Genomic DNA, 14,529 nt, shown 5'->3' with positions numbered 1-14,529 from the left:
AAGTAACATAAGAGAACCAGCATAGACACATAGAAATGAAATGCACAAAACTAATGAAAAACACAGAATGAAGAAAAAGGTTATAAAAAAGGAAATTAAACTAAAGCCAGGGGAGATAGCCTGGCTGAAACATAACTCTTGTGATTTATACAGTAATCCCTCGCTATATCGCGCTTCGACTTTCGTGGCTTCACTCTATCGCAGATTTTATATGTAAGCATAACTAAATATATAACACGTATTTTTAGCTGCTTCGCGGGTTCTGCGGACAATGTGTCTTTTTACTTCCTGTACATGCTTCCTCAGTTGGTTTGCCCAGTTGATTTCATACAAGGGACGCTATTGGAGAATGACTGAGAAGCTAACCAATCAGAGCAGGCAGTTAAGTTCTCCTGACTGAGAAGCTAACCAATCAGAGCACGCAGTTAAGTTCCTGTGTGCTGAATGCAGTGTTAACCAGGAAGTCTCGTCTCGCTCATTCAGCATCCAACGTGTTTCGCTGTGTAAAGAGTTGTGCTCTTTTGTGTTTATCTTTGTGCATAGTCAAGCCCTTCATTATGGCTCCAAAACGATCTGCTACTGCTTCAGGGGCCGTGCCCAAGCGCAAACGGAAGATGTTAACGATTGCCGAAAAGGTAAACGTTTTGGATTTGTTGAAGGCTACGATTCTTTTTATTTAAAAAGTAGGAAAGGAATATAAGATCTACGGCCGCAGTGTCCTTTTAACCAGGGTGCAAAACGAGTTGGAAGTGAATGTAATAAGGCAGTAGTCTGGATGGAATCTGCTTTAGGGATTTGGATTGAAGACTGCCAGAAGAAGAACAACGGCAGTGCTACACAATCGCATGAAGTGGCTTCTTTAGAAGAGCTGTAACGCTCTCCTTTGTTGTGCAGTAAAATTAAACTTATTGTTATCGGACAAGTCATCGTGTCATTGTTGGTGAGTAACCATAATTAAATTTCTACTTACAGTACTTAGTACATGTACGTACATTTAGTGTCACTGTACACACATTTACTGTATACTATTTTTCTTGCATTGTACGTATTTATTGCTGGTGTCCTGTCTATCGTAATGGCTGTAACATATGTGATATCTGAGACACTCGATATCTTTAAAATAATATTAAGATTTTACTGTATATAAACAGTGTGTTTATATACATAATTTCAATGAATCGTACCTAATATCTAAGAGAATACAAAGGGATTATGCTGTATAACTCTGCAGGGAATATTTATAAACTGTGTGGGAGAGTTTATAAGGGCTTAAAATATATAAAAATAACCATACAAACATATGGTTTCTACTTCGCGGATTTTCACCTATCGCGGGGGGGTCTGGAACGCAACCCCCGTGATCAAGGAGGGATTACTGTATACCATATATATATACAGTGGAAACTCGATTCACGAACGTCTCGGTACATGTACAAATCGGTTTACGACCAAAAAGTTTGCCAAACTTTTGCCTCAGTTCACGACCACACACATAGTATACGAACAAGCCAGTTTCCCTTTCGGTTTGTACATGTTCAGTCTCTCCCTGTGCATTTCCTGTGCAGCGAGCGAGCAAAAGAGAGAGATGCACACACACACATACAGGCGCGCGAGAGAGAGGCGTGCACACACACACACGGGCGTGCGAGAGAGAGGTACACACACACACATAAGCGTGCGCTACAGAGAGGCACACACACAGGATCGCGATAGAGAGAGACACACATAAGCGCTCCAGGCTTGCGAAAGAGAGTCACACGCACACACAAAAGAAAGACAGAGCGAGCAAGAGAGGGAGGGCTGGACGCATAAGGTAAAAAGGGCTTGTTTTTGTTTTCAGTTCTGTTTACAGCGATCGGTTCATAGCGTGCATTGTGGCAATGTTACTTTTCTTGGTGGTTTATTAACTTACGGATTTTTCAAATGTTCATTTTTTCCCCTGTGCTTAAAACTCATTAAAAAAAAGTGTTTTTAGCGAGCGGTTCCTAGCACTATACCGAGACCTATTGCAGTGTTAGTTTTCTCTTTTGTTCAAGGTTTTCTCAGTGTTATTCAATGTTTTTACATTTAGTTTACTATTGCACTGTGCATGTTATGGTATAATTAACTATATTTGTGCTTAAAAACTAAAAAAAATATATATTTACATACAGTTTGTACAGTCTGGAACGGATTAATTGTATTTACATACAATCCTATGGTGGAAATTGCTTTGGTTCATGACCAAATCAGTTTACGACCAGAGTTTTGGAACAAATTATGGTTGTGAACCGAGGTTCCACTGTACTGTATATACATATAGGTTGACTTGGTGGGCTGGCGCCCTGCCTGGGGTTTGTTTGCTGCCTTGCACCCTGTGTTGGCTGGGATTGGCTCCAGCAGACCCCCGTGACCCTGTAGTTAGGATATAGCGGGTTGGATAATGGATAAATGGATGGACTTGGTGGCACATGACAGTGGCAGAAGGGAAAGCATTTACAATCAGGGTTAATGCAGATCTTACAAATGCAGAAAGGACAGATATACAGTAGGAACATCCTGACAAAAAATTGATTAAAGGATAGCCTTGAAAGAAACAGATAATATCTTTCCAATATGAGAGAAACTACGCAGCCTAGCCAGTTGTAAAGATGCCTGATCCTTCTCATAGAAACAAAGTTAGGCTATGGAGATCTGAGAGAAGGACCACTAGGCCAAAAGGAGAGAATACATGGACTCAGGCTGGAGTAATAATCACTTGGTTGCCTCTTTAAGTGGTGAAAGCATTGTCCTGGTATCATGGTCCTCTTAAGTGAACTGAAGGGTCTTGGGGCAGTGACACCGGGAGTATTTAAAGCTCTATTGCAAAAGTAGGATGTTTCCTGTCTTTGAAAGGGATTCTGCATGTAACTGGATGGGCCTTAAAACTGTCACTCTTGTTGAGTCTAGAATGGGGTTCAACTAGAGACAGGAAGAGAGTCTGTTTTAGGGAGAAAGATGTAGAAGTTAAGATAAATAGGTACGCCATCTCAATAAGCACTCAACACTTATTAAGTCAGGCCAAGTGGAATGACAATATTTGTTGTTTTGACTTTTTCATTCTATAAAAAAATTCAATGTGTTTAGTTCTTTAAAACAAATTCCCCATTCCCTCTGCAGGGTTTTGGTCATTCTTGCTAGAATGCTCTTTACAACACAATATGTAATTATTACAATATGCAGTTGCTGATTGTCTATTCTGGGAAAGTCTTGAACCAACTCTGAATGGGACACCAGTTCATCACTGGGCACATTTACCCACATATCCATAACTCATACTTAAGGGACCAATCTAGAGTTGCAATTTTATTTTATTAACCTTACAAGCATGTCTTTGGGCTGTGAGAGGAAACCAGAGGAAACACAGAAAAAGCCAAGTAGATTTCACACAGAATGCAAAAGGGATGCAATTTGAACCCTGGCAGCACTGTGGTCAATTTCTGCTCAATTTTTTTTTTCATCTGGAAAGACAAGTTTCATTATTGCACAATATTCCACTCTGAAGGAAAAATGCAAAACATTTCATTAATACTGTATATTATAAAAGTAAAAATGGGAAAAGTAATTACGTTAATGCTTTGAAAAAAATGGGTACATAGATACCTGTACCCATTTAAAAGTATAAATTGTCTCTCAAATTTATAGCAATATAAAAGTACAAAAGACTAAAACATTCACTGTACTGATGATATTACTAGTAGAAAACATGGAAACTGGTGTTTTGTGCAATGTACTTTTAACTTCAAATGATCCATCCATGAAATATTATTTTTTCCAGCTCTTGAAAGTCTTGAAAAAAGTGAATTTTACAGTTGATGGAAAAATCTATTCTTTTAATGATGAAGGTGACATTAACAGTGCATATGACATCAAGTGGTGGAAAGCAAATGAGAAGGAAATCAAAATAATTGACATTGGAGAATACAGCACATCTGACAACAAAATAAGTCAACACCAACCGTTTGTCAGCATTTACAATAAGGTACTTGTCACTACATATATTTATCTTGATAAGAAAGTAGTTTGTAAAATGTAGGAATGGCATGATAGTAGATTTTTAAAATTTTCATATGGAGGCAAATCTAGTGTCTTTGGATTTAAATTTGGGATAAACAATAAATAATGGTTTAAAATATCAATGCATAATTTAAATTAAATCTTTGTATATCATGTTAATAAGAAATGATGGTTTTTACAAGTCAATAATTCTTTCAAAATTCTTAATGATATGCTGCATTATCTATAATGATTTTAGTATTTGATTTCTTTGATTTTTAAAAAATGCTTTGTACCAAAGAAGCAAATTAGATGACATACTGAACAGCTAGTCTTAATAACAATAGTGTAACTGTACAGTATTTGGTGTTGCATAATTTGTCAGTAATGAATGAAAGGCGTAGTTGGTTATATCCAATAATTATGGGGCAGGAGGGTAGTAATATATTGCATATTAATTAGCATGGGCAAATAAGAATTTTACTGTACCCTATACACATGACCATTATGACCCTTACACCTATGTAGTGCCTTGATCTGAACCTGCTGTGTCCACAGCTCAAAGTACTGACCACAGCAGTCTCACAGTGCATTAGTATGACCTTCTAGTTTAATAATTAATGTATTAATAATGGAGGTCATCCTGATTCCTTAATTTAGTATAATACTTGCAGAAGTGCACAATATTAAGTAGAAACACATATATGTGTTTTTACTGTTGTGAAAGGCGCTATATTGGCGCACAACCCAGCACAGAGAGATTGGGAGGCACACGTAAAAATACAACAAATATTTATTTTTCTTCAGCTGGGGGACACGTCTTCCCTGTGCCCTTCAGCCACAACACAGTCCCACAAAGCACAAACAAGTCACAAAAGTGTTCACAAGCATACTGGTCTTCACCACCACTCCTCCTCTTCCCGACTCTTGCTCCCGACGGTGGCTGCTGACTCCCTTTTATAGCCCACACGGAAGTGCTTCAGGTAATTGATGACTTAGATCCGGCTGCACTTCTGGGTGTGGTTGCATCCTTGCCCACACGGGCTCAGGAAGCCATGCAGCTCCCCCTAGCAGTGGCCACAGAGCCCAACAGGGCTGAGCTCCAGAGTCCCATATCTGTGGCCCCGATGCAACCCAGGGGGGCTGCCACCAAATGTTCTGGGGGAAGTAGTATGGCGCCCATGACTGTGCCCCGGACCAAGTATCGAAGTCGGGCATGGAATCTGGCCATCCGCTACACTGTATAATGTATATACTGTGTATATACTGTGTATACTTCATAATGGTTAAAATTAACGCATGTATGTAGATGACTTGAAAACATTTTATGACAACTAGGAATTGCATTTTATTATAGTATGCAATAATGTAAAAGCTTTGAGACAATTAAGGTATTCAGTTGCTAATTTCGGTTTTTAATGGTATATTTTTGTGTTCAGAGTAAGTCAAATATTCTTCAACATCTAATGACTGTTTATTTATTTATTTATTTTTCCCATCTAGTCTTCATATGTAAACTGCATCAAAGAGTGTCCTCCTGGTTACTTTAAAAATGTGACTGGTATCAAATGCTGTTACAAATGTGATAAATGTGGAGCTGGAACATATTCTAAGGGTGGAGGTAAGAAATCTTCACAAAAGTAGGTAGACCTGTTACGATTTCTTGAAATTTATTGAAATGGAATTGCACTTAGTATGTGCTGTTTTTATGAGAACAAACCAAGTTTTATTTTGGCCGCATATGGTTGTAGCAGCTTTTTGAACGTAGCACATGAAAACTGGATTTGCCAAAAAGCCAATGGCGTGTCTCTGCGTGTTTTTATTTTCTTCTGTAGCCCTGCTGCAGTCTTTTCCACTACTGCTGTTAGACCTATGGACAGAATATGTCACCAAAACAGCAAACTTGCAGATGTGAAAAGATCAGACTTGACACACTTAGAAAGGTTTGGGGCAGCCACCCGTATATTATCCCTGGCTGCAATGGGTTTGATTTTAGACAGATGTGTCTCTGTTGGAGTCTAGACATGAACTGTTTGAGGTTTGGAAAGACGGCGGTTTTAACTGATAAATCCAGAAGTGATGTAGGGGAACCAGAAATGACCTTCTTTTGGCATAATAGGCACCAGAACCGGAAGTGATGTCAGCCTGGGCACTGGTATTCAGCGATGAGTCAGAGAGGTTTTCCTGTGGCTGGTCTGCAGAGATAACAGGAGAAGGTTTAGTGCACCCTGCCATCCCCTGGCCTGGCGTGGAATTACCTTTTTTTGGTCGATACAATGTCCTCCTACTCGCAGTGCGTGACACAGGATAACTGTAATATACTGTATATATATACATTGCGAGTGTGTGTCTTCATTTGCCCAGGTCACATCAGTTTATGACTTTTGACAGTTCCAGGTTCAAGAGCCTCCTGCAATTGGGAAGCATGGAGCTAACCCGGACTATAATAATATCTAGTCACATGAAACTCCATAATGTTAATGTGAGTTTAATAGTATGTTCCTGAAACCTTTCTAGGTCTTTCTTAGCCTTGTGAAAAGCCCATTGGCAGACTGTTACGCTGATGCCATTAACATATGGGTGGATCTGTCTCTGAGGCTAAGGATCCACGTTGGGTTAGTACCAGAAGGGATCATACTCCACTGGGCCCTTAATCAAGGCCCTTAATGTGGAAATTGCTCCAGGGGGGCTGTATAATGGGTTGAACCTGTGTTTGGAGAGCCCCAAAGGTCATGTGAAAAAATAATTTCCCATCAGGGATTAATATCAAAAAATCAAAATAAGCACTTGAATAACAATATGTTCTGACAGCCTGTGCCATTTATGTCTAAATTGTGCCACAAAAATATAACTCAAGGCCACCACCAGTCTGCACTGTTGAAAAGCTTTTGACCAGATCTATGAACTTCAGCATGTTTTTCCATATTCTGGTCCTTTTATCAGCATGATTCAGAAGGAATATTTGTGCCTCTGTGGCATGCTGTTCACACGTCTTTACTCTTTGAAGCATATTTCTGAAACATGGACATCTCACTCAGCTTTCAAAAGCTAAAGCCATGCCTAGCTACACCTAGTTAGTCACAGTAAACATGTTGTGCAGGTGCATTTAGGTGGACGTTCTAAGTGTGAACTGAACGAACAGCGATGATAAAAGCAGATATTCTTGAGAGATTTAACAAAGTAAACTTACTGTTTTATCAGTCTGATAAATAAAGGGAAAATACAAAAAGAGATGCAAAATTCTAACAGTTAAGAAATCACTTGCATAATAACACACTTAGACTGTAAGGCTTTTCAGGAGGCTAAAGACACAATGCTAGAGCACAACCCCAAAGATTTACACCCTTTTTATTTCTTGTCACTTTTCTCATGTTAAATGAAAATGTTAATGTCACCAACATGGAGCACAGGATTTCCTATAGGTGGCTGCAATATAATTAACAACATGGTTAAGTTTGCAGATGATGCCAGGATAGGTGGTGGAGGAGGAGGAGGATTGGCAGATGATCTGGAATCTGTTAAATCATGACAGAGGGGCTTGGACAGCATACAGGCTTGGGCAGATTTGTGGCAGATGAAGTTTAATGTCAGTAAATGTAAAGTATTACACATAGGAAGCAAAAAATGTTAGGTTTGAATTAAATTGAAAATCAGCAGTACACCTTATGATAAGAATTTAGGAGTTGTAGTGGACTTGACACTATAAACTTCCAGACAGTGTTCAGAAGCCATTAAGAAGGTTAACAGAATGTTAGGTCATGTAGCACAATGTGTAGAGTACAAGTCCAAGGAGGTTGTGGTCAAGCTTTATAACTCACTGATGAGGCCTCATCTGGAGTACTGGGTGCAGTTTTGGACTCCAAGCTATAAAAAGTACACAGCAGCACTGAAAAAAAGTCCAGAGAAGAGCAGCTCAGCTGAATAAAAAGCTTCAGAGGATAAATTATGAAGAAAGATTAAAAAAAGATTAAGAGGTGACATGACTGAAGTGTTTAAAATTATGAAGGCATTAGTACTGTGGATTGAGACTTTTATTTTAAAATGAGTTCATCAAGAATGAGGGAACACAATTGGAAACTTGTTAAGGGGAAATTTTGCACAAACATTAGAATGTTTTTCCAATTCTTCCAGTCAGCTGTAACATTCTTCTGTGCTCATGCTAATATAGTACCTACGCTGGTAACTGACAAAAGCCACATTTATCAGAGCACCTTTTTATAGCAAATCTTCATTCTTTACTAGACCTTTATGGAACATTACAGGTTGGAGTATCATTGTTGTTTTAGGAGTCTAATATAATAAACCTCTATACCATATTGTTAAGAAGGATGAGACCGAGTATAGGAGTAATGTGGAGAACTATGTTTCTTGGTGCAAAGAGAATTGTCTGCACCTTATCTTCAGCAAAACCAAGGAATCAGTTATTGACTTTCATCGCACCAAAGAATCAGTTATTGACTTTCATCGCACCAAAGAATCAGTTATTGACTTTCATCGCACCAAAGAACTTCTATGTCAGGTCACTATTCAGAGAGTGAATGTAGAGGTGGTGCATTCCTATACAGTGCATCCGGAAAGTATTCACAGCGCATCACTTTTTCCACATTTTGTTATGTTACAGCCTTATTCCAAAATGGATTAAATTCATTTTTTTCCTCAGAATTCTACACACAACACCCCATAATGACAATGTGAAAAAAGTTTAATTGAGGTTTTTGCAAATGTATTAAAAATAAAAAAAACGAGAAATCACATGTACATAAGTATTCACAGCCTTTGCTCATTACTTTATCGATGCACCTTTGGCAGCAATTACAGCCTCAAGTCTTTTTGAATATGATGCCACAAGCTTGGCACACCTATTCTTGGCCAGTTTCGCCCATTCCTCTTTACATCACCTCTCAAGCTCCATCAGGTTGGATGGGAAGCATCGGTGCACAACCATTTTAAGATCTCTCCAGAGATGTTCAATCGGATTCAAGTGTGGGCTCTGGCTCGGCCACTCAAGGACATTCACAGAGTTGTCCTGAAGCCACTCCTTTGATATCTTGGCTATGTGCATAGGGTCGTTGTCCTGCTGAAAGATGAAGCGTCGCCCCAGTCTGAGGTCAAGAGCGCTCTGGAGCAGGTTTTCATCCAGGATGTCTCTGTACATTGCTGCAGTCATCTTTCCCTTTATCCTGACTAGTCTCTCAGTTCCTGCTGCTGAAAAACATCCCCACAGCATGATGCTACCACCACCATGCTTCACTGTAGGGATGGCATTGGCCTGGTGATGAGCGGTGCCTGGTTTCCTCCAAACGTGACGCCTGGCATTCACACCAAAAAGTTCAAGCTTTGTCTCATCAGACCAGAGAATTTTGTTTCTCATGGTCTGAGAGTCCTTCAGGTAGTCCTCCTCGGAGGCCTACAGACAATTCCTTTGACTTCATGCTTTGTTTGTGCTCTGATATGAACTGTCAACTGTGGGACCTTATATAGACAGGTGTGTGCCTTTCCAAATCATGTCCAATCTACTGAATTTACCACAGGAGGACTCTAATTAAGCTGCAGAAACATCTTAAGGATGATCAGTGGAAACAGGATGTATCTGAGCTCAGTTTTGAGCTTCATGGCAAAGGTTGTAAATACTTACTGTATGTACATGTGCGTTCTCAATTTTTTTTTAATAAATTTGCAAAAATCTCAAGTAAACTTTTTTCACGTTGTAATTATGGGGTGTTGTGTGAAGAATTCTGAGGAAAAAAAATAATTTAATCCATTTTGGAATAAGGCTGTAACATAACAAAATGTGGAAAAAGTGATGCGCTGTGAATACTTTCCGGATGCACTGTACTTGGGGTCCATGTCCATGACAGGTTGCACTGGTCTTGGAGAACTGAGGAACTATATAAGAAAGAGCAGAGTAGGCTTTTCTTCCTTAGCAAACTGCATTCTTTTAAGGTGGGAAGTGACATCCTTCATATCTTCTACAACTCTGTGATGGTCAGTGCAATTTTCTACACTGTGGTGTGTTGGGCTAGTAACATCACTTCAAGAAAGGCCCACTGAATTAGCAAGCTAATTAAAAGGACCGTCTTAGTTATGGGATACACTTTGGACCCCTGGAGGTGGTAGCGAAGAAGAGAATTAAAACAAAACTAAATGCCATTATGAACAATGCTGCACGTCCTCTTTTTGTCACACTAACACTGCGTACTTTCTGCCAATTAATTATTTAGCAGAAGTGAGTCAGGAAACACTACTGGCATTCTGGTTTTCCTCCCATATTTCCAAAAATATTCCAGTTTTGATAATTAACCATTCAAAACTAACATCTATGTGGGTGTGTATGCGTGTTTAAAATGGGCCTAATGATAGACTAGTATCCTATCCAGGGGCCTCACGTATAAACGGTGCATACGCACAAAAATGCTGCACACAACCATTTCCACACACACTTTGAGATGTATAAAAAGTAAACTTGGTGTAAAGCCAGGCGCATTTTTAAGGCAGCCTCACAACTTGCATACACAATTTTCTGCTTGGTTTTACAAACTGGCAGCACCCAGCGTGCTACTGTTTCTGTGTGCTTTCTCTTTCTGTTTCATATTTGAATTCATGACAACAGCTTTATCAAATCAGAGAGAGAGCACGCAAAAGAGAGTACGTATTTATAGATGATGATGACTGGCTTCTAAGTTGAATTTCGATTTCCAAGAGCTATCCTCTTGAAGCTATGTGCTGAACTGGTGCCAGCTTTACAAATGCAGACTTTGAGGAATTATGCTCTACCTGATACTTTGCAAGTTCTGCCCACTCTTAGGTTTTTATCCAAGGTGCTTTTCATCATGAACCAATCAGGTATTTCACAAACATCACCGAGTCGCACCATGCCAGCTGTACGGGATGGTATTCTGGTCATCCAGAAATATAATATTTCCTTAAACAGTGGTTGTACAAACTGCATGCACATTGCTGTTGCAACAGCACTGGACATCAGCCAGGGATGATTCACCAAAAGAATGAGCTGGCATTACATCATCAATAACAGGTGAGTCTATAAAATTGGCAACTCTGCAAAGTCACAGATTCTTTTTCCAACTAGTGTGGCTAAGGGAAAGCAGTCTTTTTAAGGATAGTGAGTCAGCTCAAACAACCATATAAAGAGCAAAGAATCTACCGTTGAGGCACTCGGTGCCGATGCTACACTCTAAAGGCACCTTCAGAGAATGAATTTAATTATAAATAGAAAGAATTTGCACTGTGTTAACACTTAAATCACTGAAGCCTACAAAAAAAAACTTGTAATTCCTGCCCACCTTAAATTCCTTCACACCTCTCTATCAGCATCTTTTGTTTTGTAAATGTGCCGATCAGCACAAGCAGCCTGCTGAACCCCCCACTTTGACAGAGCACAACCTGGGCAAAAATGTTTTCCATGTTATGCTAATAATGACATGAAGTGTATAATGTGTGAAGACTTTACTCCAAATATCAAATTAAACATGTGCACTTTTATTCAAGAATATAACAAACGTAAAAAAAAAAAAAGGTTGCCAGTTCGAGTCTCTGTGCTGTGTTTTGGAGTTAGCTGTGCTGAGTAGTGAGCTACTATTATTATTATTACTATAATATAATAAAAGCATGCATTTGATTTCAGTCTGTAACACCCTGTATAAAATTTTGACTACTTGTAAAAGTTAGCACTTTTTTATTATTCAGTTTTATTCCCTCAATGACGTTCATGTGGTACAACAAACTTGTGTCTCCCTCTCTGAGTTGATGCCGTTTATCTCTATTCATTTCACAAGAGCAGTGATGACCACAGTTGGTACTATGGCTGATACCTTCTCAGAATTATTTATTGTACCAGCAATCAAAGATATGATGTCCTGTGACCGCTATCAGAATGGACAAAGACAGAACTGTAACAACAGACAGCTTCTTCACAGCGTTTTTGCTGGCTAATAGATTGCTGCACCACAACACAACTCTGCTTGGCACAATAAGTAAAATCAGATTTCCACCTGCAGCTAAAGTCACTTTAGTATGTGAACAATTTGCCACACTAGTTTTTGGATCTGAAAGTGCCATGCTAACGGTGTATGCGCCCAAAAAGAAGAACATTGGCTACATCTCTTACAGCATCCACTATTGCATTTTGTGACTCCAGTTTCTGAGGTAAAGGTGTGTGAGCAACAAGCACACAAAGATATGCTGGGCACAGCAGCACCATCACTGCCTAGAGTTGCATCCTCGGCACAGGGGTAAGCTTTTTTAGTATTGTCTGAAACAGAATAAACAGACAGTGGGCTGCAATTTGCCCTTTCACAGAGACTATTATATCTGACCACTTCTTTTTATTTCGGGCACCGTACGACTTTCTGAAATTGAACTTTCAAGTGTCTCTGCCACACTGCATCATTTGATTAGTTTCCTTTTGTTGCTTATACCACTGCTTAAGTCAACAAAGAATATGTTTTTCCTTGCCTCCACTTCGCATTCACTGAAATTCTTTTTTTTCACATACTTTTGACATTGTCTTTTAACAAAACACTGAACGAATGTGGCTATTTATATTGATTTGCATATTCAAATATGCAAAATTTTAGAAGGAGTTGGGATGGGGTTGTAGGCGAGTTCATGTGTGTTAAATTTCCCATTCACTGGGTTTTATAAAGGGGAAGGGCTTGAATTCGGAACTGGAAATGTGCGTACACACAAAAAAATCCAGATGCATTTCCAGTTTTGTCCAGACGTCATGTTTTAGTGTGAATTCTATGCATGGCATTATACATGAGGCTCCAGGTCTGTCTCGTGTTTTATGTCTAGTTCTACTGAGGCAGCCACTGGCCCTCATGAACCAGAATTTGAAAAAGTGGATTTGAAAATGGTATGTTAAAGGACTTACAGGTAAATTTGATAAAATGCTAAATAAAAAGTATTGCTGTACCTATGTTCTAACATACGCTTGTACTTTTACAAATCTAGTACAAGTTACTTTTTAATATAACTTTATACAACAAACAGTAGGAAAAAAGCAGTTTTAAAAGATGAAAATATATAAATAATTCAAATGTTAACTGTTTATTCATAACTTCATAAATCAATACATCTACATATAGATTTCCACCCTTTAACACACATTTACTAAATATTTTCTCTTTTGTTTTTCAGATGCTACTGAGTGTTCATTTTGTGAAAGTTACCAGAATTCTGAAAGTGGCAGCAGCTCCTGCTATAACAAGACCATTGAGTTCTTTGCCTGGAATGATGGACTCTCTATTACACTCTTGGTGTTCTGTACTTTCGGCATTATTATCATACTTGTTTTGTTTGTCATCTTCACAATGTTTCTGAGTACCCCAGCTGTGAAATGTGCGGGGGGTAAACATTGCTACTTAATGCTTTTTTCACTTCTCATAAGTAACGTGGATGCAGTGCTCTTTATTGGAGAGCCCCAAGACATTTTGTGCAAAATACGTCAACCTTTATTTGGCTTAAGTTTTGTTCTCTGCCTTTGTTGCATTTTAATCAATTTATTACAGATTTCAGTTGCTTTCCAAAACACTCTGATAAAATCAACATTCAAGTCTTACTTAGTATTTCCTGTGTTCCTTTTACCTCAAATAATTGTTTGTACACTCTGGTTAGTTTTAGCTCCCCCTCAGAAGCAAAAAACAGACAATGGGAATCAGATTATACTTGGATGCAGTGAAGGGTCTCCTGTGGCCTTTTGGTTCATGTTGGCCTATGTGGCTCTTCTCGCACTTGTCTGCTTTGTGATAACTTATAAAGGAAGGCATTTGCCAGATGCTTACAAGAACTGCAAGTTTATTACCATTGCTATGGTTATATACATAGTTGTCTGGATTTCTTTCATTCCTGCTCATGTAAATACAGTCAACAAATTCCTTCCTGCAGTTGAAATGATTGCCATTTTGGCCTCAAATTATGCGATTTTGTGTTGCCATTTCTTTCCTAAGTGTTACATCATTTTTTTTCAAGCAGATCTAAACACAGAGGATGCTTATAAAAAGATTATTCGAGAGTACATTGAAAGAACGCAAAAAAAAAAATCAACACCTGAGACTGGGTCATGATGTAATGTACTTTGATTTTGTTATTGTGTACAGATCGTTTAAAGCTATTATGTCAGTATTTGAATTTATGATAATAAAATTCTCTAATAATATGGTATTTCTTCTTTATTAAATTATGTCACATGGTAGGATTTACATGCAGTTTATAAGTCAAGCTAAGTAATAAGTAAAAAAGAGCAACTACATAGAAAATGAAAAAGTTTCAGTATCTCAGAAGTAATTAGTGAAGATATGTTGTTAAAGATATGATTATTGGAATAATATTGAATATACTACATTTCCAGTCATGTACTATGTTTGACTATATTTTTAGTTTACCAATTATAATTATATATAAGAATATGTTTTCTGCTTTGAACAGAATTTAAAACTAATTATTATTGTACTGTGGGTAGCAATGTGCAAAGGCTGTGTTCTGTTTCCCAATGTG

The 14,529-nt window shown here is 38.5% G+C and overlaps 1 protein-coding gene across 1 annotated transcript in view; it reads left to right on the top strand.

Moving 5' to 3' along the window:
- LOC120525386 (G-protein coupled receptor family C group 6 member A-like) overlaps window positions 1-14,196 on the top strand; it is a 37,257-nt gene extending 23,061 nt beyond the window's left edge. The window contains exons 4-6 of the mRNA XM_039747624.1: window positions 3,797-4,000; window positions 5,518-5,635; window positions 13,174-14,196. Coding sequence (XP_039603558.1) covers window positions 3,797-4,000; window positions 5,518-5,635; window positions 13,174-14,099 — 1,248 coding nt within the window. The 3' untranslated portion in view covers window positions 14,100-14,196. The remainder of the gene's footprint in view (window positions 1-3,796; window positions 4,001-5,517; window positions 5,636-13,173) is intronic.
- The last annotated feature ends 333 nt before the right edge of the window (window positions 14,197-14,529 follow it).

Source organism: Polypterus senegalus, chromosome 3, assembly GCF_016835505.1.
Source record: "Polypterus senegalus isolate Bchr_013 chromosome 3, ASM1683550v1, whole genome shotgun sequence".
Classification (NCBI taxonomy): domain Eukaryota; kingdom Metazoa; phylum Chordata; class Cladistia; order Polypteriformes; family Polypteridae; genus Polypterus; species Polypterus senegalus.
The sequence above is the reverse complement of the archived record's forward strand: the minus strand, read 5'-3'. Positions and strand labels throughout refer to the sequence as shown.